Below are 24,123 nucleotides of genomic sequence, written 5' to 3'. Positions count from 1 at the left end.
TGCCAAGCCCTGCCTGAATCTAGCATGAGGCTGCTTCATCCAAGAAGGGGCTTCTTTTTCTTTGCACAAAGGCCTCTCTGTCCACTAAGACCTGTGTCTTCACAGTTGCGTCCATCCATATGGAGTCCCTTTTTCCGTTACACACCAAGGCCTTCTATGGCCCCGCTAACAAGAGACAGTTTGGTGCCCCTGAAATACCGCATGCATGATCTGATCAGTATGGTCTCTTAAGTTTTCTAAACTAACCAGGTACACTTTCTGAAATCATTCATTCACTCAACAGAGAAACATTATTGTGTGCCTGCTATGGGCCAGGGGCAATGCCTGTTCATACACTGACCTCTGTTCATTGGCTCTGTTCACTAAGCTAACAAAGCAGTCCTTAGTTGCTGTACGTAATAAGGAATACAGACTTTCCAGAATCAATGCGGGATAGTAATTAAACAAACAAAAATACGCAGCAGCAGCAACAAACAACAAACAGCAACAACGACTAACCCTGGGGAGGTGGGTCAATCTGAGTTAACTCATTATACTATTTTGAATGTCTATTTTCAATAAGTATGAGACATACAGAGAAACAGGAAGGTATGGTTGATACACAGGGGGAAAAAGTCAGTAGAAACCTCTGAGGAAGCCAAGACATCACATTTATTAGACAAAGACCTTAAATGAGCTATTATAAATGTTAAAAAAAAAACAAAAAAAAAACTAGGGAGTTCCATTGCAGCTTAGGGGGTTAAGAATCTGATCGGTGTCCATGAAAATGTGAGTTCAATTCCTGGCCTTGCCCCATGGGTTAAGGATCTAGCATCACCATGAGCTGTGGGGCAGATCACAGACTCAGCTAGGATCTGGTATTGCTGTGGCTGTAGCATAGGCTGGCAGCTAGAGCTCTGATTCAATCCCTAGCCTGGGAAATTCCATACGCCACAGGTACAGCCCTAAAAAAAAGAGAGAAAAAAGAAAAAAAAAAAAAAAAACTAAAAGAACCCATTTTTTTGAAAATTAAAAAAGAAAGCATGAGAACAAATATTTCAACAAAAAAATAATATCAATAAAGAAATAAAAATTATAGGAGTTCCCATTGTGGCTGAGTGGGTTAAGAACCCAGCTGGTATCCATGAGAATGCAGATTTGAGCCCTGGCCTCACTCAGTGAGTTAAGGATCAGGCATTGCCGCAAGCTGTGGCATAGATTGCAAATGTGGCTCAGATCCGGCATTGCTGTGGCTGTGGTGTAGGCCAACACCTGCAGCTCCTATTTGACCCTTACCCTGGGAAATTCTATATGCCATGGGTGCGGCCCTAAAAAGAAAAAAAAAATAAGTAAATAAATAAAAATTATAAAAATAAGAACCAACTTTCTAAAGTTGAAAAGTACAATACCTGAAATGTAAAATTCACTAGAATAGCTCAACAGGAGGTCTGAATTGGCAGAAGAAAGAATCAGTAAACTCAAAGATAGATCAATTGAAATTATTCACAGGAGAAACAGAAAGGAAAAAGAACAAAGAAAAATGCGAAGAATTTCAAAACATAGAAACTCATTCCAGTCATGAGGAAAACATCAGACAAATTCTAACTGAGGGACTATGTACAAAGAACCTGACCAGTTTTTAATTCTCCAAAACTGTACAGGTTATCAAAAACAAGGAAAGTCTAAGAATCACAGCCAAGAAGAGTCTTAGGAGACATGACTATAAAATGTAAGGTGCTATCCTAATGGGTCACTGGCATGAAAAAGACATTAGGTAAAAATTATAGCAAATCTTTGATCCAAAATGTGCCACACCAATATAAGATGCTAATAGTAGGGGGAAACTAGGTGTGAACAATATGGGAACTCTCTGTACTCTCTTTGCAATTTTTTTCCATAAATCTAAAACTGTTCTAAAATAAGAAGTTTATTTTTATTTATTTTTTATTTTTTATTTTTTTTGTCTTTTTGCTATTTCTTGGGCCGCTCCCGCGGCATATGGAGGTTCCCAGGCTAGGGGTCGAATCAGAGCTGTAGCCACCAGCCTACGCCAGAGCCACAGCAACGCGGGATCCGAGCCACGTCTGCAGCCTACACCACAGCTCACGGCAACGCCGGATCGTTAACCCACTGAGCAAGGGCAGGGACCGAACCCGCAACCTCATGGTTCCTAGTCGGATTCGTTAACCACTGCGCCACAACGGGAACTCCAAGAAGTTTATTTTTAAAAAAATCAACAGAGATCTGTGGGATATCATCTAGGAGACCAACATACACATAATGGGAGTTCCAGAAGGAGAAGAGAGAAAGAAATGGGCAAAAGAACTTTTGGAGAAGTGATGGGTGAACACTTGACAAACTTAATAAAACACAGGACTGCAGGGAATACAGAGATATTAAAATGGGGCCCATCTAGAGATGAGAGCTTGCTGCAATCATATAACTTTCTCTCCTATAAATCATATAACTTTCTCCCACAGAAAATGAAGTATGTATATGTGAGGAAGCCACAATTTCCATACCCAGTGGTGGGCTTGCCTGCTATAAGTTTGGAAGAATCTTGTGATAAATGATTCTTTAATGTTAACTCTGGAGGCTAAAACCATCCAAATGGCAAAGGAATTGACCTTTTTTTTTTAAGTGAGGAAGAATCTCACTAACCTCTTTTCTGAAAATTCTGCAAAATCATCCTGAAGTTCATACTTGTGCAAAACTTCTCCAATTAGATAGCCACTGGAAAATGCCTTTGCAAATGATTTGGGACCTGAATTTTAAAAACATAGAGATGAAGTCAATATAATACTGTACGTGGAGCTTCTATATTTTCATTGTATATACATAGAGTAAAACTCCCTAATTTAAGTTGAACTTATGATGCATGAAAATACTTCTAAAAACATCTTTTAATAACCAAATGAAAATACTGAAGTTTAACATCAGAAATAAAGATTCCTGAATAAATGTAAGTCAGTACTTGATAACATATGACACTTTGAAGGAAAATACAATTTTTGATCAAAGCAAACTAACCAATCAATAAAATGTATAACTTAGATCTAAAAACAAACTTTGGGTACATTTTATAAAATTATACTCTAATATCTCAGTTATCGAGACAACCTGTGGATGACAATCACATATTTTGGCCAAGTGAGGCACAATCTAATCTCTTTTAAGCCTCAAAACCTAATTTTAACCTTTCCACACTGGAAATTTTACAAAAATCATCTGCACATCTTTTTTTATTTGTTTTTTTCCTTTTTACAGCCACACCTGCAGCACATGGAAGTTTCCAGGCTAGGGGTCAAATTGGAGTGGCAGCTGAAGGCCTGCACCACAGCCAAGGCAACGCTGCATCTGAGCCACATCTGCAAGCGACGCCACCACATATTGTGACAGCACCGGATCCTTAACCGACCGTGCGAGACCAGGGATTGAACCCACATCCTCACAGACACTATATCGGGTTCTTAACCCGCTGAGCTATAACAGGAACTCCTGTACCTTCTTAAATAAAGTCCGCTGAACACGCTCGAGCTTTTGCTTGGTGGTTGAGTTTACTCCAGTCTAGCTGCTGCTCCATGCAATGGTGGAGACAGCCCAGAGGAAGACAGATTTTGGAGCCAGAGTTACCTATGCCGGAATCTTGGTTCTGTCCTTCACTAGCTGTGTAACTTCTGCCAAGCTGCATAACCTTCCTGAGTTCTTGTCCCCTCATCATATCTGAATCTATCTCAGAGAGCTATACTAAAGATTAGAGGTAATATATGAAAGTTCCTCGGGACCATGCCTGACATATAGTATACACATAATTCTGAGCGCAGAAAAAAAAAATCAGTGTTAAATAGAATTTGCTTTCTTTAAAAATATCCTTAGTTTGAAGGTCACTGTATTTTTTTTATGAAGTGAAGCATATAGGGTTACATGATATTCAAGAACGATATACAAAATGATACCTAAAATAAATTAGATTCTCTTGGAGTTCCCATTGTGGCACAGTGGTTAATGAATCCGACTAGGAGCCATGAGGTTGTGGGTTTGATCCCTGGCCTTGCTCTGTGGGTTAAGGATCCGGCGTCACTGTGAGCTGTGATGTAGGTCGAAGACATGGCTCAGATCCTGCCTTGCTGTGGCTGTGGTATAGGCCGGTGGCTACAGCTCCGACTGGACCCCTAGCCTGGGAACCTCCATATGCCGCGGGAGTGGCCCTAGGAAAGGCAAAAAAAGACACAAGAAAAAAGAAAAAAAAAAAGAAAAAAAATTAGATTCTCACAGGAAAAAGCCATCATCTCTCAAATGATTTCAAAATCCTCCAGAAAGCTTCAACATCATTTAATAGGGGTCCTTTAGACAACAGCAATTGAAGGACTGTATGTTATCACAGTGTCACAAACTCATTCATACCATATTATCCTCTCTTATCAATGACTAACAATAAATGGGTAATTGAAAATGAAGAAAGAACAAGTTTTTCATGATTTGTAGAACTGATGTTTGGTGTATGGTTGCAGGGGGGGGTGTTGAGGTGTGTTGTTCCATAAAGGCCACTGCACAGAGACCTTACTCAGATGACTTCACATTATCATAAGACTCTTGCATAGATGACACCAGCCTGTAATTATGCCCAAAGCTTTCTTAATGTCTGTTTGCAAAATATTTTATACTCTTCATAAAACTAAGATTCTTAAGTTAAATCAATATAAGTAATCAAGTAGTTTAAATAGATGTCAAGTATTCTCACTGATTCTGTTTAGCCAGGGTGAGCTCCTGAATTGTCCAGCACTAGACCTACTGACTATGCCTTCTGGCATCATACAGCAGTGATCATTGAAGCAAATGAAATTGAACAGCTCCTTCTGCCTCCAAAAGGCAGAGGGGTGCCATCTCCTCTTGCTGAGTCAATGTTGCTTTCTCCTTTCCTCAAAGACCCACCACTGCTGGCCTGCAACACTGTTCCCTGGGTCTCGTCTGCCCTCAATGCCCTCACTGTGCTATCTGGGCGGCTCTGGCTGTGCCTTACACCTCTCCTGCCTGTTGCTTTCTTCTTTCTGCTGCTATCCTTTCTTTCTTCTATAGCCCGTCTATATTCTTCTTTTCTGAAGAGCCACTGGACACACAGTCAATGTCAGACTATGGATTCCTAATAATAGCCTACAGGCTATAACTCCGTATCCAGGAAATGCCTCTATGTTGCCTTCAGGTGCTCACGTCCCCTCCCTCTGGATTTTGTACTTTGCCTACTGTTCTTGTTGACTAAAGACCAGAAATCTAGTCTGTGAATAATTGGGGAAGAACTGTGTCCTGTTCTATGACTCTCAACTTACAGGCAAATGGTCTGTGGCAAACTCTTTGCTACATAAGGTCACTGGAATAACCAAATCATAATCCACTCCCTTTGAAATGGCAAAGCTTAATTAATAAGGCAATACTGATATGGATAAAATAGAGGTATTTTGGATAGAAAAGTCAAAGAAGAGTGAGCACTTAGTAGTATACTATAAATAAGCAAGTTAAAAAACATGTCTGGGGCTCTGTGTGCACAAGACACTTCAGGTTTACCTTGTGCTATAGGAGCATAAAAGTGAAGGACCAGAGCAAAGGCAAAAGCAACAGAGTGAAAACATGTAGAAAACAGGAAAGAGGAGAAAAAAGAATACATGCAAGAGATTAGATGAAGAAAAGGATGAAAAAGCATATAAGCCAGGGATATGTACCCTGCAAAGTATGAGAAGAAAGATAAGAAGCCAGAGAGAGAAAGAGAAAAAAAAGGGAAATGGAGAGAAGTGGGGGGAGAAACATAGGAAGAAAGAAAAAGCAAAGAAAAGCTCATTTTCCCATCTTTGGTTTATCAAAGTTTTCTTTCCAGTAAAGGTTCCAAAATAGCCAGACAAACTGCATGACAGCCATCTCTATGAGTTAATTTGCATTTACAGCTGGAATTTCCTAGAGGAGCGAAGAGGTGGGCTGATTCTAGGACAAGAACAATGAAGGCCATGAGAGGTAAATGAACCGTGGGAGCCCAATGATGATCTTCACCCTAAGCTCTAAAATTATCTACACCTGAAAAAATGTTCAGCAACCACTCAGCCAAGCCTCCAGTCTTCCAAATCCACATGTCTGATCCCTGTGGCTAAAATTTTCATTTGCTGAAAACTCTGATGCAAGCCTTTGTGCATGATCTTCATTAGGCTGGAAAGCGGGTGGAAGGGTCTACGTGCTTCTCCACTAGGATGGCCCTGAGCTGGCTGGAGAAAGCACAGAAGAAGATAAGCCTTCTACATTCCAAATGGTAACAGGGAGAGCACAGGCTCTGGAGAGATAGTCTTGGGTTTGATTCCTTGACCCACTTATATGTTCCTGGACTTTGGAGAATTTTACAGCCTCAGTTTCTTGTCTTTAAAAGACAGGGAGTGGTGGATTCCACCTCCTAAGAGTTGGTTTGAAAATTAAATGAGATAATCACATGCAAAGTGTTAAGCATAACTCTGGGTATAGAGTAAGAGCTCAGTGATCATTTTATTATTATTACTGCCTCCAATTTAAGACAATAGTTTATACAATTCATAAGCTCAGTCGGAGACCCTTAATGACTACAGTACAAACATCCTTATTTACAGGTAAGTCAATCCTGAGAGAGCAAATATTCGATCCTGTCTTTAAAATTCAGACACAGGCCTACCATTGGGGCCAGATAAGCTATAACATGCTCACTAATCAAGGAAACACAGGTAATCAAACACAGTTGATTTTTATGGTACAAAAAATGTTGAGTGGGACAAATAAAGGCTAAACATAGCCTCACAGCATTTCTGGTCAAGTTTTGCTATTAAATGACTAAGGAAATGTGGGGATTTGAGAACGGCAGATAAGGCAGTATAGACCCATACATTCTATCCTAAGTGGCCTTTGCTCCTCCTTTACCAGAAGAAGATAAGCCTTCTACATTCCAAATGGTAACAGGGAGAGCACAGGCTCTGGAGAGATAGTCTTGGGTTTGATTCCTTGACCCACTTATATGTTCCTGGACTTTGGAGAATTTTACAGCCTCAGTTTCTTGTCTTTAAAAGACAGGGAGTGGTGGATTCCACCTCCTAAGAGTTGGTTTGAAAATTAAATGAGATAATCACATGCAAAGTGTTAAGCATAACTCTGGGTATAGAGTAAGAGCTCAGTGATCATTTTATTATTATTACTGCCTCCAATTTAAGACAATAGTTTATACAATTCATAAGCTCAGTCGGAGACCCTTAATGACTACAGTACAAACATCCTTATTTACAGGTAAGTCAATCCTGAGAGAGCAAATATTCGATCCTGTCTTTAAAATTCAGACACAGGCCTACCATTGGGGCCAGATAAGCTATAACATGCTCACTAATCAAGGAAACACAGGTAATCAAACACAGTTGATTTTTATGGTACAAAAAATGTTGAGTGGGACAAATAAAGGCTAAACATAGCCTCACAGCATTTCTGGTCAAGTTTTGCTATTAAATGACTAAGGAAATGTGGGGATTTGAGAACGGCAGATAAGGCAGTATAGACCCATACATTCTATCCTAAGTGGCCTTTGCTCCTCCTTTACCAGAAGAGCAAAGACCTAGCACCCAGGTTATCAACCACATTTAAAAAGCCAAGCAAATTTACTTCATTTGAGAGAGACAGAAGCAGCTGCTGGGCCTGGGCACTGGCCTGACCCCATTATGCCCTGGTGTTCCTAGGAGCTGACCCAGCCTCCACAGCTAGACCTTGGCCTTTTTCCTGCTAAACACAATCATTTTCATACCACATCAACACCAAACAAGGCTATTCAGTGAGCTTAATGAATCAGGACAAAAATGAAATCCCTCTGTAATCATATCTGAACTCAGACCAGAACAATATTGCCCAAACACAAAAATGACCAAATATCACCTCCCTATTCTGACTCATATGAGTGGTTGCTGCTTTTTTTCCCCCTTGCTTTGTTTCCCCACTTCTTGATATGATTTATTTAAGATAAACAGCCATGGAATTGCCTATGTTTCTTTATAGGAGCCAATTCAGAGCAAAGCACTGCTTCCTGGAGCTCCACTCCCAAAACGCCTACCTGAGGCAGACAGAGGAAATCTGTCTGCCCAAATGCTATAAATCTTTTCTAATATCCTCTTACTGAGATGCCCACAGTTCCCCATGGTACGTGTTGCAACAAATCAATGAACTCAATTTTGTTCAACTACAGGTGTAACCTGTGCTCTTTGGCTGGAAGACATGGGAAATTTCTTTTCTTCCAGTATAAGAATAAGATGATCAGCTTTGACAATGTTCTCCTTTGAAGACTCTATCATAATTCGCAAGATTTACTACCTAAAACAAAAATCTCAATTACTATATTATAGACTTCTTTAATGGTTAAAATATTGAGTGGGATTCTTTTCTTCGGACTGCATATCTTAAAAATTTTGACAGTGATTTATACAACAGCCTTCTGCTATTAGATTTGCTGTCTCAATTTCTAGTCAACAGAAGCCAAGTTTCAATCAAGGAAAATGCTGCTGAGCTAAATCAGGAAATAGCAAAAAATCTGTTGCATTACATGACAAGCCATATATTTCCTAACGACCCCGAAGTATGAGAAAATGTTTGATTTAATGATACTTGGGAAAAAGAGGAGTGAACTGAAAGTCAGCAGACCCAGAATCTACTACTAACTTGACATGATCTAGTTGTATAACCCTAAAAAAAAAATATCTAAATATATCTGATTTACTTTCCTCATATGCCAAAGAAGAATTAAGTGATGCCTAAGTTTCTTTTTCAGATCTAAAATTTTATTTTATTTTTTATTTATTTATTTATTTATTTTTTGTCTTTTTAGGGCTGCACTGATGGCATATGGAGGTTCCCAGGCTAGGGGTCTAATCGGAGCTGTAGCTGCCAGCTTACACCACAGCCACAGCAACACCAGATCGGAACCACATTTGTGACCTACACAACAGCTCATGGCAACGCTGGATCCTTAACCCACTGAGTGAAGCCAGGGATCAAACCCTGAACCTCACGGTTTCTATTCGGATTCATTAACCACTGAGCCATGACGGGAACTCCCAAGATCTAAAATTTTAAATCTCTATAATATGGTAAGGTCACAGGCCCTCCAAGGTCACCACAATACATTATATAATATTGAATATAAATAAATACACAATAGGATTTTTAATATCTCTACTCTTTTCTTAAAATAAAATTCGACACTTTTGAAAAAGTGTGGACATAAGACCTATTCAACAAAGTACAGTTAGTGCACAAAGGGAACTCAAATTAAGGGTGCCCATAAAATTTGGGACAACATAAAAAACATCATGCTCTAAAACAAAAACTACAATGATTTAATACAAAAGGACCAAATTAGCCACCTATGGAAACCCACTAATTAAAAAAAAAAAAAAGCTCGGAGTTCCCATCGTAGCACAGTGGTTAATGAATCTAACTAGGAACCATGAGGTTGCAGGTTTGATCCCTGGCCTTGCTCAGTGGGTTAACGATCCGGCGTTGCCGTGACCTGTGGTGTAGGTTGCAGATGCGGCTCGGATCCCACGTTGCCATGGCTCTGGAGTATGTCGGTGGCTACAGCTCCAATTAGACCCCTAGCCTGGGAACCTCTACATTCCACGGGAGCGGCCCAAGAAATGGCAAAAAGACAAAAAAAAAAAAAAAAAAAAGCCCAATTAACAAGGAACATGGAATATCTCTTAAAAACTCACAATAATTTATCTGTTTAAATTTTTTACACATCATGTAAATAACCTCAACATATGTATTAATTTATTCAGACGAGAGATATGCCACAGTAGAAGAAGAATATACAAATATCATGATTTCGTAGTAACGGTGACACTGAAAAACATCACTGAACCCTATGCTTTCCCCAGGCAAGGGATAAGAAGAAGAGGAGGGAATATGACTTTAACCTAACCTGACTCATCTAACCACTCACTGATATCAAGATAAAGCATCTCTAGAAAAGTGAAACACAGCAAATATTAGCTTGATTTGGGGGTTCTTTTGGTAATATGTAATTTCTAATTGTCAAGGAGCAACCTAATCTATAAATTTGGTCTTCTCCTGAGTGTACCAGCTCACCAGCATGTGCATCAGGCTCCATTGCCATATAGGTTATTCTCCTATTCTTCTCCACATGATGGTTCTGTGGCTTTTGTGCGTGTGTGTGTGTGTGTGTGTGTGTGTGTGTGTGTGTGATCATTCTAGGGCCGCTCCCACGGCATATGGAGGTTCCCAGGCTAGGGGTCAAATCAGAGCTGTAGCCGCCGTCCTATGCCACAGCCACAGCAACGTGGGATCTGAGCCGTGTTTGCAACCTACACCACAGCTCATGGCAATGCCAGATCCTTAACCCATTGAGCAAGGCCAGGGATCGAACCTGCAACCTCATGGTTCCTAGGCAGATTCGTTAACCACTGCACCACAACGGGAACTCCTCTGTGGCTTATAAAATCAGCAGAGTGCAATTTCAGTGAGCATGTGACAATTCCTAAGATGTTGCTTAAAGTAATACAGCAGAGCTTCTGAAACCACTAAGATGAGGATCAAAGTACCCAGGGTGAACTTCTTGAGATGAACAAATCCATAAGGTTCAGCCTAAAACAATATTTTACCTTACTTGTGCCTCACTCATACATTCTCATGTAATAAACAAAAAAACAGGCATTCCTCTAAAGTGAGAGACAGAAAAGTAGTTGAAAAAATATTTATGGAGTATCTAGACCTGGTACAAATGAGAGACACAGTGGTAGATATTTTCCATTTGCCATCTCAGTTGAAGCCCCCCCCCACATAAACCATTATTATTATTACTACTTTTCAGGATATGAAATTAGGATTTAAGATTTTTAGGTCCAATCTGGACACTACAAAGTCAAGATTTAGGGATACTAAACTGTCTCATCCCAGTTTTCTCTTCATTGGTTCTTCGTTTCTATTGATAACAATGTTTGTTTCTATTGATAACAATGTTTAAGACTATTGAAGCAATAAAAATATTTATAAATATGTATATATTTTCAATACAGCCCTACCCAGAAGCCAAAAGAATATGGACTGTCTTGCACATCCATCTTTACAAAGAATCTGATCTGTACAGAATATGGAGTTCAAATGCTTCCACTCATTTATGGAGAATGTTCAGCTATGATATTCTGATACTAGTTTCCTCTTATGGACAATTCATAGGAGTTTTTTTTTTTTTTTTTTTTTTTTTTTAAACATAGGCAATGCTTATCCTTGAAAATAACTGAGAGTTCACAAAGAATTTTACAGCTAATCTTTTAGTAACATTACATTGCTTATATTTTATTATAAAAATAATTGCTTGAATTTCAGATATAATTTTGTGTTGAACAACTTCTTGCATTCTAAGACGTTTCATTAACATATACCTCTAAGCATTATCTTCCAGGACAGATAGTCTAGTTAAATTTAAGTCACTGGAGATTTTTAGTTTTAGTGATCTTTATCTGAATCTTCATATATTGACACTAATCAGGCCTCTGGTGATTCCCAGAAACCTCATTAAATGGAGGGAGACTATTCTCAACTGAGGGTCACTGGAATTCATTTTCTTACTGCTGACATTCAGGGTAGTCCAGGCAACACAAAATCCAATATTATAAGCTTTAACCAAATCAGTTGAAAACCAATAAAGAGAAAACTTTTACCTTTCAGAAAAATCCAGAAATCAATCAGCTTTGGCCGTCTCTCCAATGACTAAGTCATTATTGAGCCTCACCATGGCAGCAAATGAATTCACTTGGCATTTTCATTGTTTTCTTTGTCCCAGCAAGTAACACATGGACTGAATTTTGTATATTCCCTAATTTTTATAATACATAATACAGTGCCTAAGAGCACTAGTCAAAGATCTAGCCTCAAATTCTAGCTCTAGAACTTACTAGGTGGTTCACCCTGATAAATTACTAAGTTCAGAGTTTCCATCATGGCTTAGCAGTTAATGAACCCGACTAGCATCCATGAGGACGCAGGTTCAATCCCTGACCTCACTCAGTGGGTTAAGGATTCGGCGTTGCCATGAGCTGTGGTGTAGGTCGCAGATGTGGCTTGGATCCCGCATTGCTGTGGCTGTGGCATAGGCTGGTGGCTGCAGCACCAATTGGACCCAGGACAAATAGGAAAACTTAGGTAAAAGGTTTAGCACAGGGTCTAGTGTAAGTGTCTACGTCCTCAACAAGGGATTACATTTATTATTGTTTTTCCTTCATTTATAAACTTAATTTGAGTAAATAACTCTTATATATCACCTCCACAATATTTTAAGATGCTTACTATAGTTCAACTATGGTGTTAAAACGCCTATTTTGTCATGTGAAGTCTGATCTTTTCTTTTTTGTTTGTAAGGCTATATCGAATTTTCCTTTCAATTTATGAAGACAATAAAAGCAAAAAGCAAAATAACACAGATGTATACCGAAGAGCCAATAATCTTCTCCTTTCCCAAGGTAACCAATACCAAGACACTGGTTTATATCCTTCCACACTTTTCTCTATGCTCACACAAATCACAAAATGAAGAGTCTTATGTGTGTGTGTGTGTGTGTGCGCATAACTGAATCACTTTGTTGTACAGCAGAGATTATCACAACATTGTAAATCAACTATATGTCAATAAAACTTATGTAATAAACTATATGTCAATAAAATTTCCCCATGAACTGTGGGTTTTTTTTTTTAAGTTTTATTGCACGCACACACACAAGACTCTTCACTTTGTGGTTTGTGTGAGCATAGAGAAAAGTGTGGAAGGATATAAACCAGTGTCTTGGTATTGGTTACCTTGGGAAAGGAGAAGATTGTTGGCTCTTCCGTATACATCTGTGTTATTTTGCTTTTTGTTTTTATTGCCTTCATAAATTGAAAGGAAAATTCAATATAGCCTTACAAACAAACAAAAAACAGTTCAGTATCTGCCTCTCCACACATTCCTCTCACGCAAAAATGGAATTAAACTAGTCCCAACAGGCTAAAACTTGTTTTTATTTTATTTTATTATTTATTTATTTATTTATTTTTTGTCTTTTCTAGGGCACTCCCGCTGCATATGGAGGTTCCCAGGCTAGGGGTTGAATCGGAGCTGTAGCCACCGGCCTACGCCAGAGCCACAGCAACGCGGGATCCGAGCCGCATCTGTGACCTACACCACAGCTCAGGGCAATGGCGGATCATTAACCCACTGAGCAAGGGCAGGGATCGAACCCACAACCTCATGGTTCCTAGTTGGATTCGTTAACCACTGTGCCATGACGGGAACTCCTAAAACTTGTTCTTTATTTGACTAAAATAGATGAACATCCTTTTAGGTCAAAAGTTACAGTAACTAACTCATTCTAACAACGGCATAACAATCCATAACACGAACACAGCATCCTTTACTCAAGTATTCTACTATTGAAGGGTATTCAAATTGTTTCCATTTTTTTTTCCCTCTGCAATTCATGTGGCAATAAAAATCTTTGTTCAAATGTCCTTATGCATTGGTGATTTTATTTTTGTATAATAGTTTCTGAAAAGTGAGATTTGGCATTGGCTATGTCCTATAGGCTATTTTAAATGCTTTACATTGATTATGCCACGTAATCTTGACACAACTCAATGAAGTATTAGTATATCCCTATTTTGGGTATGGCATAATTTAGGTAAATAAATTTGCCTCAGGTCATTAGCTAGTAAGTGTGGGTAAGGGATTTCAACCTAAAGAATCTGGCCTTCAAATCCTTGCTCTTAGTTCTTACGCAGAAATTGCCTAATTACTCTCCCCAGAGGCTGTACCCACTTACAATCTTTCCATAACAGTTCCCTATAAACCATGCAAAAGCCCTCCATTCTGCATCACAGAGTGGCTTATCTAATGATAGAAATCAAATGGCAGTGTGCTTCTTTGGGGCGCAGATCCTATCTTGGTTGTTTTTAAACACAGTTGAGTATGTTTCTTGTAGTCTGAAAGGCTTTTCAATATGGGATACAGTTACGTCAGGGACTGTCTCTCTCTTTAGATTCCCCTTAGCAGTTGGGATTAAGAAATGAACATGTATTGCTAGTGAGTGGGATGCAGAATACTGCAGCTGTCTCTGCTAACAGCTTCCAGATTTATACTCGGCAAAACAGACATCAGGAATTTTCCATTCATAGTTTACGCTGTTAAAATTCTTATTTAAAAAATCCCCAGTCTTTTAATTCCCACAGAATGAAGGAATTCCTCCTCCTCCTCTCAAAACCAAAATTCCAAAAACTGATTGCAATTAGAATAGCATACTACTGTTTTTCTATTTCTTTTCTTTTTTTTTTTTTTTGGTCTTTTTGTCTTTGTTGTTGTTGTTGTTGTTGCTATTTCTTGGGCCGCTCCCGCGGCATATGGAGGTTCCCAGGCTAGGGGTTGAATCAGAGCTGTAGCCACCGGCCTACGCCAGAGCCACAGCAACACGGGATCCGAGCCGCGTCTGCAACCTACACCACAGCTCACGGCAACGCCGGATCGTTAACCCACTGAGCAAGGGCAGGGATCGAACCCGCAACCTCATGGTTCCTAGTCGGATTCGTTAACCACTGCGCCACGACGGGAACTCCTGTTTTTCTATTTCTTATTAATTTTATTTACTTTTCTCAAAAGTGTTTCAATAAGGGTCTTAGGGACTGGAGCAAAAGATGTAGTTTTTACAAAACAAGTAAATGAACCAAATTAAAGCCAGTATTCTGTAATTGATTGTCTTTGGAAGAGTATAACTTAGGGGCATGATATAACATTTTGGCTCCTAGGGCAAGAAAGGAATAAGGAAAGAAAAGTGTTATACACCATCCTGAGATTGGCATCATATTTTAGGTGAGGAACAGTCAGAGACACATGGGATGATCATAGAATCCTGAGAAAAATATATTGCAGTTTCCAGGAAGAGTATAGGTGGTGGTCTGGCAAAGAGAAAATCCTGGTTTTATGTCTCAAGAAAGGCAACTGGAGGTGCTCCAAAGTTAAAGATTCTAAAGCTGATAGCAAATATTTTGCTGCTGCAGGAATATTACTGGTCTAGCAAATTCTGTGGTTGACCTAAGCTTGAGTTGGCACCATTGCCCCTCTGGTAGCAAGGTGGCATTATGCAAACATGCTTCTGGAAAAACAGACTTAAATGATTTGCCTGAAAACCTCTTGCCTTGAGCAAAAACCATATCAAGTGGAAAATGAGTTCTTATTTAAGAAAAACAGAAAGAAGTGGAGATGGGCTAAAGAGTTATGGTGGAATCACTTGGCTGTCATAGAAGTTGTCGGCTTGTAAAACTCCCTCTGTGACGGTGAAATTTAGAAATTTTGGGTGGCAATATCATGGCTGGGATAAAATCAGGTTAGGAATAAGGTCACCTGTGGGCAAGAGTGAAAAGTTGTCAGAAGTAATTAACGTGTACCTTTTGAGCTCAAACTGCTGAAATTTGTAAATAAACATATTCTGCATTTAACTCATTTCACACACACTTCTCTCCGCTGGGCAGTTAGGTATGGCAGGTATGATTGGATCTATTTTGTACTGGAAGAAACACACTCTAAGAAGGTCTTGTTAACTTGTCCAGGGGCACACAGCTAGTAGTGTGGAAGCTGGCCTTAAGGCTTCATATTTCCATGGTTTGCCAGCACACTTCTGAGAGTGTGAAAGGAGCAAAGTCAGGGCCAGACTAGAGAGTCCAGAAAATTCTCTCCATAGGAGCAAGGGAGACCTAAGGCCTGTGATTACACAGAAGCGCAGTAGGTTAGAACCCGCAGGGTTGGTCCCACCGTGCGGGACGGAGTAGTGGAGTGGAGATGGGAGAAGCCCTTTGGTGGTTGAGGTGAGTCAGAGAGGGCATCTCGAGCCTCCCCCACCGCCTTCCATCAGTTGCCGCGCTCCCGGATCCGCGCCCCGCTCGCCCCCGGCCAGCTCTCCCCGGGTTGTGTCACTCACTCACGGTCTGGGACACTTTCAACTCCTGGTTGAGCCAGTGGCACAGGATCTCCGACATGGTTCGGCCTGCGCCTCCCACCGCAGGCAGGCCCCAGGAATGCGCGGGAAACCCGGCCCGCCTGCCCGCGTCCTCCTGTTGCCAAGGGCAACCCGTTGCTAAGGAAGCGTATCCAGACTAGAGTTCGCGGAATGGCTGGGAGAAGAGGGGCGCCGGAGCCCGGCCAGGAGGACAGAAAACAGTGGCTTGCCCCCTGCTGGCGGGTAAGACTGGGATGTGCGCAGGCGCAGTGGGCTTCAAAGGGCTGGAGGCGGCAGTGCGGCGGGAGTGCTCAGTAGTCAGCGAAGAACGGTGTGCAGAGGGGGCGAGGAAGCTTCTGGACTGAGCAGGGAGTTCTTGGGTGAGCAGAAAGAGAAAGACTCTTGCTTGAAGGGGAGTTGTTTTCTTCCTGTTTGTCCTTTGAAGAAACCTTTGGAAGTTCTTGCGCTAATGACAGCGGTTTTGTCATTAGCTTACAAATTGCTAGTTTTAAGTGCTGTGTAGTGTGGTCTACTCAGGCAGGGACAGAATGTGTCTTACTCATCTTTTAGTCCCAGAACTGGTATAGGTCCTGACCCCCGGCAAGTATTCAGTAAGTTTTGTTCGTGTTGGTGGCGGAACTGACATTTAGGATAATTCGTGTTATCGTAAATACGATATTGTTTTGAGATTGTTTTGGTAGTATTTCAAGAGGTGAATATTTAATGTATTTCTTTTCTGGTCAGTTTTCCCTTCCAGGTAATTCTTTTTCCTTTTTTTTTTTGCCATTTCTTGGGCCGCTCCCTCGGCATATGGAGGTTCCCAGGCTAGGGGTCGAATCTGAGCTGTAGCCACCGGCCTATGCCAGAGCCACAGCAATGCCAGATCCTTAACCCAATGAGCAAGGCCCAGGATGGAACCCGCAACCTCATGGTTCCTAGTCTGATTTGTTAACCACTGAGCCAAGACGGGAACTCCTCCCTTCCAGGTAATTCTTTAAAATTGTATTTTGAGAAAGATTCCCACCTTGACCAAACCTAAGTCCTCTGAGTCCACTTCTCCCACAGGCTTCACCTTGAACTCTGTCCTTGGCCCTTGTCAAGTTTTAGCAAAAATCCTGCTGGTTCAGTTGAGTGAAAACCCCCCCACCAGCCATACCTGATCCAGTTCCTCACACCTCACCCTTGATAATCTGATCATCCTGGCCTGTCTTCAGCAAGAATCCTTCAAATCAGTTTAGTCCTTATCCCTGATACTTCCATTGACTTCCAGCCCTGCTCCTTGGCTATAAATCCCTGCTTCTCTTTGTGTATTAAGAATTGAGCCCCAACTCAATAAAGTCCCTCGAATAAAGTCTTCCTTATGCTTTAACAAGGGAAAGAACATTTTTCCTTTAATAATTTCTAAAAGTTTAGATAGAATAATAGGAAAAACTATATACATATAATAGTATATATATATTTATGTCACAAATATAAAAAAATCTCCCCCAAATCCTAGACACATCAAATTATGATTCTTTTAAACCGTAAGAAATACCTGGAATCTAAAATATGGCACAAACGAACCTATCTACAGAACAGAAACAGATCCACAGACATGGAGAACAGACTTATGTTTACCAAGGTAGAGGGGGAACAAGGCACTGGGAATTTGGGGTTAGTAAATGCAAAATGTTACATTTAGAATGAATAAGCAATGAGGTCCTAATATATAGCACAGGGACCTATATCCAATCTCTTGGTATAGACTATGATGGAAGATGATATGAGAAAAATAATATATATATGTATGACTGGGTTGCTATGTTGTGCAGCGGAAATTGGCACAACATTCTAAGTCAACTATACTTTAATATTTTTTAAGTTACTAAACGACAAAAATAATAACAGTAATGTCTTAGTAGAAGAAATATCTGTTAAGATTAATCTGAAATTGATCTGTGTGTGTGTCCTGTTTGGCTAAAAGTTCAGTCCCATTTTACGTTGGCTTAATTTTCAAATATCCCATCCCATGAGTTTCCCCACACCCAACACAGCAGGGGTAACTACAGTGGGAATTCTCAGGGAGATTTATTGTCAATAGAATTGGAGTCTGATACATTTGATATGTCTCACCTTAGAGTTAGCCAGATGTGGAAGAGTTTAAGATTCTGAACATCCTCTATAGCTTGGGGAATAGGTCTAATAAACCCTTATCCATTGGGAACATGTCATCCCTGAAAATGCTTCTAAGGGATGAATACCTGCCAAGAAGTAGCTTCCAAGACACTCCTGCTTGTTGTCATCCCAGTAGTATTTAAATTGATGACTAGCGCTATGTTTAGTAAGAGGTTCCAAGCTTTAATTTCAGTCTGTAGAGCCTGGGGGATAGAAACCAATGTTTTCTAGATTGCTGAGAAAATTGCTTTTGGGGAGGGCTGTAGAAGAGAGTGCATCTGATTCCCCAGCTGCACCAGAAGAGAATGCCTGAGCTCCTAAACCACCCATAGATATGTGTTGTTATCCCCACATCAAACATAATATTTCTGTGCCTATCCATAGGAGATGTTTGGTTATTTGTTGTTTGTTTCAAAGGGTTATTTGTAGTATTTATCTTTGGAACCCAGCTCCAAATAACATAATCTGCCAAAGTGGTGTTTTGGAAAGGAGGTTTAAATATAGGATTTAGATAAATGAAGATACGGATACTCTACAAAATTAAGGCATAGTCTTTCATTTCACAAAAAAAGCATGATGATTCTTTTACTTCCCTCAGCATCCAACTTAAAAATGGACATTAAAAGATTAATTATAATGTTGAGCTGTTACTGAAATACATGCATTTTACTGTGTGTTTTTTCTTAAAGTACTAGTTTAGATATTAGCCCAAGTTTACCATTAAATCTGTTGCCTTCCCATTGAAATCTCAGCTCTGGGTAGAGTTTCTCGCACTGTCCATATTGGTATTTTATGTTAATTTGGTAAGAAGATTTGTTTATTCCCTCATGTGGAATCACTTGGAAGAGGAGGCAATTAAATAAATGGACAGTTTCCCATCTGTTCCTGAGATGGCATCCTTATTGCTTTTTAATTAAAATGTTTATGGATGGTCCCATCGTGGCTCAGGGGAAATGAATCCAACTAGGAACCATGATGTTGCGGGTTCGATCTCTGTCCTCACTCAGTGGGTTGAGGATCTGGCTTTGCTGTGAGTTGTGGTGTAGGTAGCAGACGTGGCTCGGATCCTGTGTTGCTGTGGCTGTGGTGCACGCCACAGTTGGACCCTAGCCTGGGAACCTCTAGAACCCCTAAAAAAAAAAAGCAAAAATAAATAAGTAAATTAATAAAATGTTTAGAGTATGTGGGTGCTGCATTTAATTGTAACTATCACATCAATTTTAAAACAAAATTAAAAAATTATTTGTTAAAACATTACCTGTCATTTAATTATAAATATTTCTCCTTTGTAAATAGTCTAGGGTGGATTGTATATTTTGAGATCACAAGTTGGATTGAGAAGTCTTGCCTGTACTGAAATGAAATCTACCTTATTCTTTTTAAAAAAATTGTAACTTTTTTTTCATAAATGGAGTTTTACATTTTCAACCAAGCCCAAGCTTTGGAAGCAGACACCCCTAAGTCTGGACATCTGCTTTTGATCCAACTAGCTCTTCGACTTTGGCAAAACTATTTAACCTCTCTGAGGCTCAGTTCCTTATCTGTAAAGACAGAACTATTTGTTTGACAGAGTTGTGAGAATTAAATGATAAATTGCACATATTAGTGCCTGGCTCACAGTTTCTTTCCTTTTCTCCCGAGGCTATATGAATTTTTCCATTGCATGCTGGTAGGCATAGTTTTAAGGTGCTTAGATTTGCTCAAAATATTTCAAAAAGTTTTGAGACATTTATTTCTTAAATCTACCTTGATTTTACTTATGAATATTTTAATATTTTACATACATAATTACACTTACATAGATAGATCTTTAGAAAACCATATTTGGTCCCCTACATATCTCTTGCATGCATTTTTTCATTTCCCTCTCCCATCATCTTTGATCATTCTCTCATTTCCTCTCCTCAGCATTTTTTGCAATAGACTTGCTCACTTTATATTGATTAATTCAACAAATATTTCCCCTAGTGTTCAGTAAACATCCAAGCTGGATTTTCCCATCTCTTCCCCTCTAGTCACTCTGTGCAGCCAGTCCAGTTCCTATTCCTCAACTCAGACACTTGCATGAATTTCACTAGAGCAACATTTACTGACTGTGGATTTTGACCTCTTAGCAGAATATGCTATTCCTATAGTGGATCATGCCAGAATTCTTTATAAATGAAACAGTGAAGAATAAAATGGAATAGAAAATATCAGAGGCATATCATGTAGAAAGGGTAAATATGGAGTGGGGGTGGGAACATGTTTGAAGCTACTGTCCTGGAAGATAAAGACCCCATTGGAGGTTCTTTACCATCTGGCCTCAGTTTAACCTTCACTGTAAGCCACACATCCCTTTGCACAACTTGCTCACATTTCTTTCTTAGGTCCCACTCTTCCCATCTCTACATCCTCCCTTTGCAAAAAAGGCAACTTCGTGTCTCAGCCAGTCCTACCTGTCTTCAGGATTCATTCCATATGTTACCACTTTCACGAAACCTCCTATTCTCTCTATCTTCCCAACCCCTTCTCTCTTCTGAAACCTCAAAATAAGTGCTTTCCTTTTAACTTTCATCCAAGACACCTAACTCCAACAACCCACATGTTGGCCAACAACTTAGTTTTACAATCTTCTAATGTCTTTCTCAACACATTTTCAAATAAGTGTGGATTTAGGTTCCATATATTGTTTGTGGAAAATAACAATAATGCAGTAGGTTACAGATCCAGCATTGCCACAAGCTGTGGCATAGCTCACAGATGTGGCTTGGATCCAGCATTGCTGTGGCTGTGGTGTAGGCCTGCAGTTGCAGCCCCAGACTGACCCTAGCCTGGGAACTTCCATACGCCATAGATGTGGCTATAAAAATCAAAATAAAAAAAAAATAAAACTGCAAAAACTAACCTTTTCCTATTAAGAGTATAGGCCAGACTTTTCAGACACTCCCCAATCTCTAATTCTACACATTCTATTATGAATAACAACATACTATTCTAATTTCTGGCTCTATTCTTCCTAACCAATTTCACCAAAGCCTACTCTTTCATTCAAGTGGGATTTTTTTCCCTAAAATTATTATAGACAGCCCTAATTGGCAACCTTTCCTCAATTCCAGTGGGCTAAGAGGTACCAGTAGCATCCTGAGTATCTGAATACATGAACTGCTTTTTATTTTCACACATCCAGAACCTAGGACAAATTTTCACAAACCCAAACCTAGAAGTGTCAGAAATGCTCAAAAAATGTGGCATGCATCTATGTATTCCCACAGGATGTTTGACCTGTACCACTCATTTTAGCACCTGTTTATCATGTTGTATAATTTGTTGTCTTTTCGTGTCATAGGCTCAGTCCTACTCCTCTGTACTCTCTGGACAGTGATGATCACAAAGAGACACATGAAATTGCTTCTTCCCATACTCTCCATCTGGTTATGGCCATGATGGAATAAAGAATATCACACTTCCCCTCCACTGTAATCAATTATAAAACTGGAACCATATATTAAGCAAAATTTAAGGCACTGGACATATCATGCACATTCACTCTGCTCCAGATTTCTTCCTGATGGAATTTTCCTGACTGTGACTTAAAGAAATAAACACCAAACAGAGAGCGAATGTCTCACTGGAGAAAGAAAACAAAGATTGGAATTTTGGGATGAAGAAGCAGCTGGGATTTATGGGATGGAGTAATGGAGAAGAAGAAACCATGTAGAACAAGAGCTCTGGAGATTAGCTTGCTGTTTCTTTGAATCTGGTGAAAAAAACAAGTCTTCCCAGGAGATTGGGAGCTGATTGGACCTACTGGAGGTTGCACACTTCTAGAAATAACTGGAGTTTTATTCAGCCAAGGCAGAGAAACCTCACTAAAGACTCAGAACCTTAGGGTGAGAACCCAGAAAGAAGAGATATTTTTTATTGTAGAGATATTTTAACGATTTTTAACCATAACATAAGAGCTAACGAACCTAAAAAGAAAGTCTAGTAAGATAATGTTGATTATCTCATATATTAACTGCCAGCCAGGGAAAAAATCTTCTTCTTCACAGGAAGATAATGAATTTTAGAATCTCAGCAATGTAGCATCCGTGATGTCAAGCACACAATCAAGAAGTAGAAAAATATAACCCGTAACTATGGAGAAAACAATAAAAAGTAACAGATGTAGCTGTTGGAATTAGTGGGCAATGGTGATAAGCACCTATACAAAACATTATAAATATTTTAAGGATATAAATGAAATTATGGATGTAATATGTAAACAAATATGGAAGCTAAGCAGTGCAATGGAAACCATTTTTAAAAATAGGAGGAAGGTCTGTATCAGGAAAAACTTTTGTCTAAAATATGGAATGCATTGAATGGACTTAACAATAGATTGGAGACTTTAGAAGAAAATATAAATGAACTTGAAGTAGGACACTAAAAACTATCCAAGTAAGATAAAGTGTAAAAAGTCTCAAAAAAATAAACAAAATTCCAGTGACCTGTGGAACAATATCAAATGGTCTACTACGTTTGACTGAAGAGTCAAAAAAAAGGAAAAAAAAAGAGGCAAGAGATATTGGTGCAGAAAAAAATCTTTGAACACACAATGGCCAAACAGTTTCTGAAGTTGATTAAAAATATATGTATGTATTTTAGTGTGTATTTTTCCCACAAAAGAAAACATAAAAACTACACAAAATCTTATTGTCAAATTTCTAATGTCAAATTGCCACACTGTCAAATTGTATAAAATTAAAGATTAAGAGAAAATCCTAAAAGTACACAGGAGAAAAATATTACATATAGCAGAGGAAAGCAAGGACAAGAATGGCAACTGATGGCATAAAAAGCAACGCAAATCAGGAGACAATAGAATATCCTTAGATTATTGAAAGGAAAAATCTTTAACGCATAATTCTATATCCAGCAAAAATAATCCCTCAACAGTGAAGGCAAAATAAAGACATTTTCAGATGACAAAGTCTGAGGAAATATGGTATCAGTAAACCTACATTGTGAGGATGGTCAAGTAAATTCTTCAGATTTAAGGAAAACAATATTGGAAGGAAACTCATAGCTACATAAAGGAAGGAAGAACACGGGAAAAGGGAAATGCATGGGTTAATGTGAAAGAATTTTTTTCTTGTCTCCTAGGTTTTTTTTTTTTTTTTTTTTTAATTTTTGACTCTTTGCCTTTTCTAGGGCTACTTCCCGCGGCATATGGAGGTTTCCAGGCTAGGAGTCTAATCGGAGCTGTTGCCGCCGGCCTAGGCCACCACCACAGCAAGGCCACCACCGCAGCAATGCCAGATCCAAGCTGTATCTGTGACCACAGCTCACGGCAACACTGGATCCTCAACCCACTGAGCAAGGCCAGGGATCGAACCCGCACCCTCATGGTTCCTAGTCAGATTTGTTAACCACTGCGCCAGGACGGGAGCTCCATTGTCTGCTAGTTTTTAAAGGCAATCAATGAATGCATGTATAAACAAAATGTATTTTGGTGTTTTTAACATAAGTAGAAGTAAATATGTATGCAGAGTGAACAAGAGGGGAGTGAGTAGAATTATGTTGTTGTAAAGTACTTGCATTAACTTAAGGCACTGTATAATATTAAGGTATATATTAACCTGGCTACATAAAACAATACACCTAACAATATGTATTCAATGCCCATTTGGAAAGGAGGCAGCCATCGAAGGCTGATTAACTACACCGTAGTACAACTAGAAATAGAGATAGTATAGATTGGGTTGACTCTTTAATAACTTCAAAAATCATATGGAGAAAGTTGCTTTTTATTTTTCTTCCTGTTATGAATCTGTATTGTCTTCATAATGCATTAGGTTCTGCACAGTTAAGCTCTCACTGATTTTTTCAAACTTTGCTTATTCACATTTTTCTTGGTACTTTTTACCAAGAAATATGTTATCAAAAATATGTTATCAAAAAATACTATTTCATAATCATTTCTCTAGATTACTACAAGAAAAGTGTATTGAAT

General features: G+C 39.4%; 1 protein-coding gene and 1 long non-coding RNA gene across 2 annotated transcripts in view; one reads left to right on the top strand and one right to left on the bottom strand.

The window, feature by feature from the left end:
* Positions 1-16,029, bottom strand: part of SPEF2 (sperm flagellar 2) — a 176,129-nt gene extending 160,100 nt beyond the window's left edge. Inside the window, 2 exon segments of the mRNA NM_001044561.1 lie at positions 2,641-2,743; positions 15,972-16,029. Coding sequence (NP_001038026.1) covers positions 2,641-2,743; positions 15,972-16,029 — 161 coding nt within the window.
* LOC106508148 overlaps positions 16,267-24,123 on the top strand; it is a 31,883-nt gene continuing 24,026 nt past the window's right edge. Inside the window, exon 1 of the long non-coding RNA XR_001304735.2 lies at positions 16,267-16,369. This is a non-coding gene — a long non-coding RNA (uncharacterized LOC106508148). The remainder of the gene's footprint in view (positions 16,370-24,123) is intronic.

The sequence above is a fragment of the Sus scrofa genome, chromosome 16 (assembly GCF_000003025.6).
Source record: "Sus scrofa isolate TJ Tabasco breed Duroc chromosome 16, Sscrofa11.1, whole genome shotgun sequence".
Taxonomy (NCBI): Eukaryota; Metazoa; Chordata; class Mammalia; order Artiodactyla; family Suidae; genus Sus; species Sus scrofa.
This window is presented reverse-complemented; position numbering and strand designations above follow the sequence as displayed.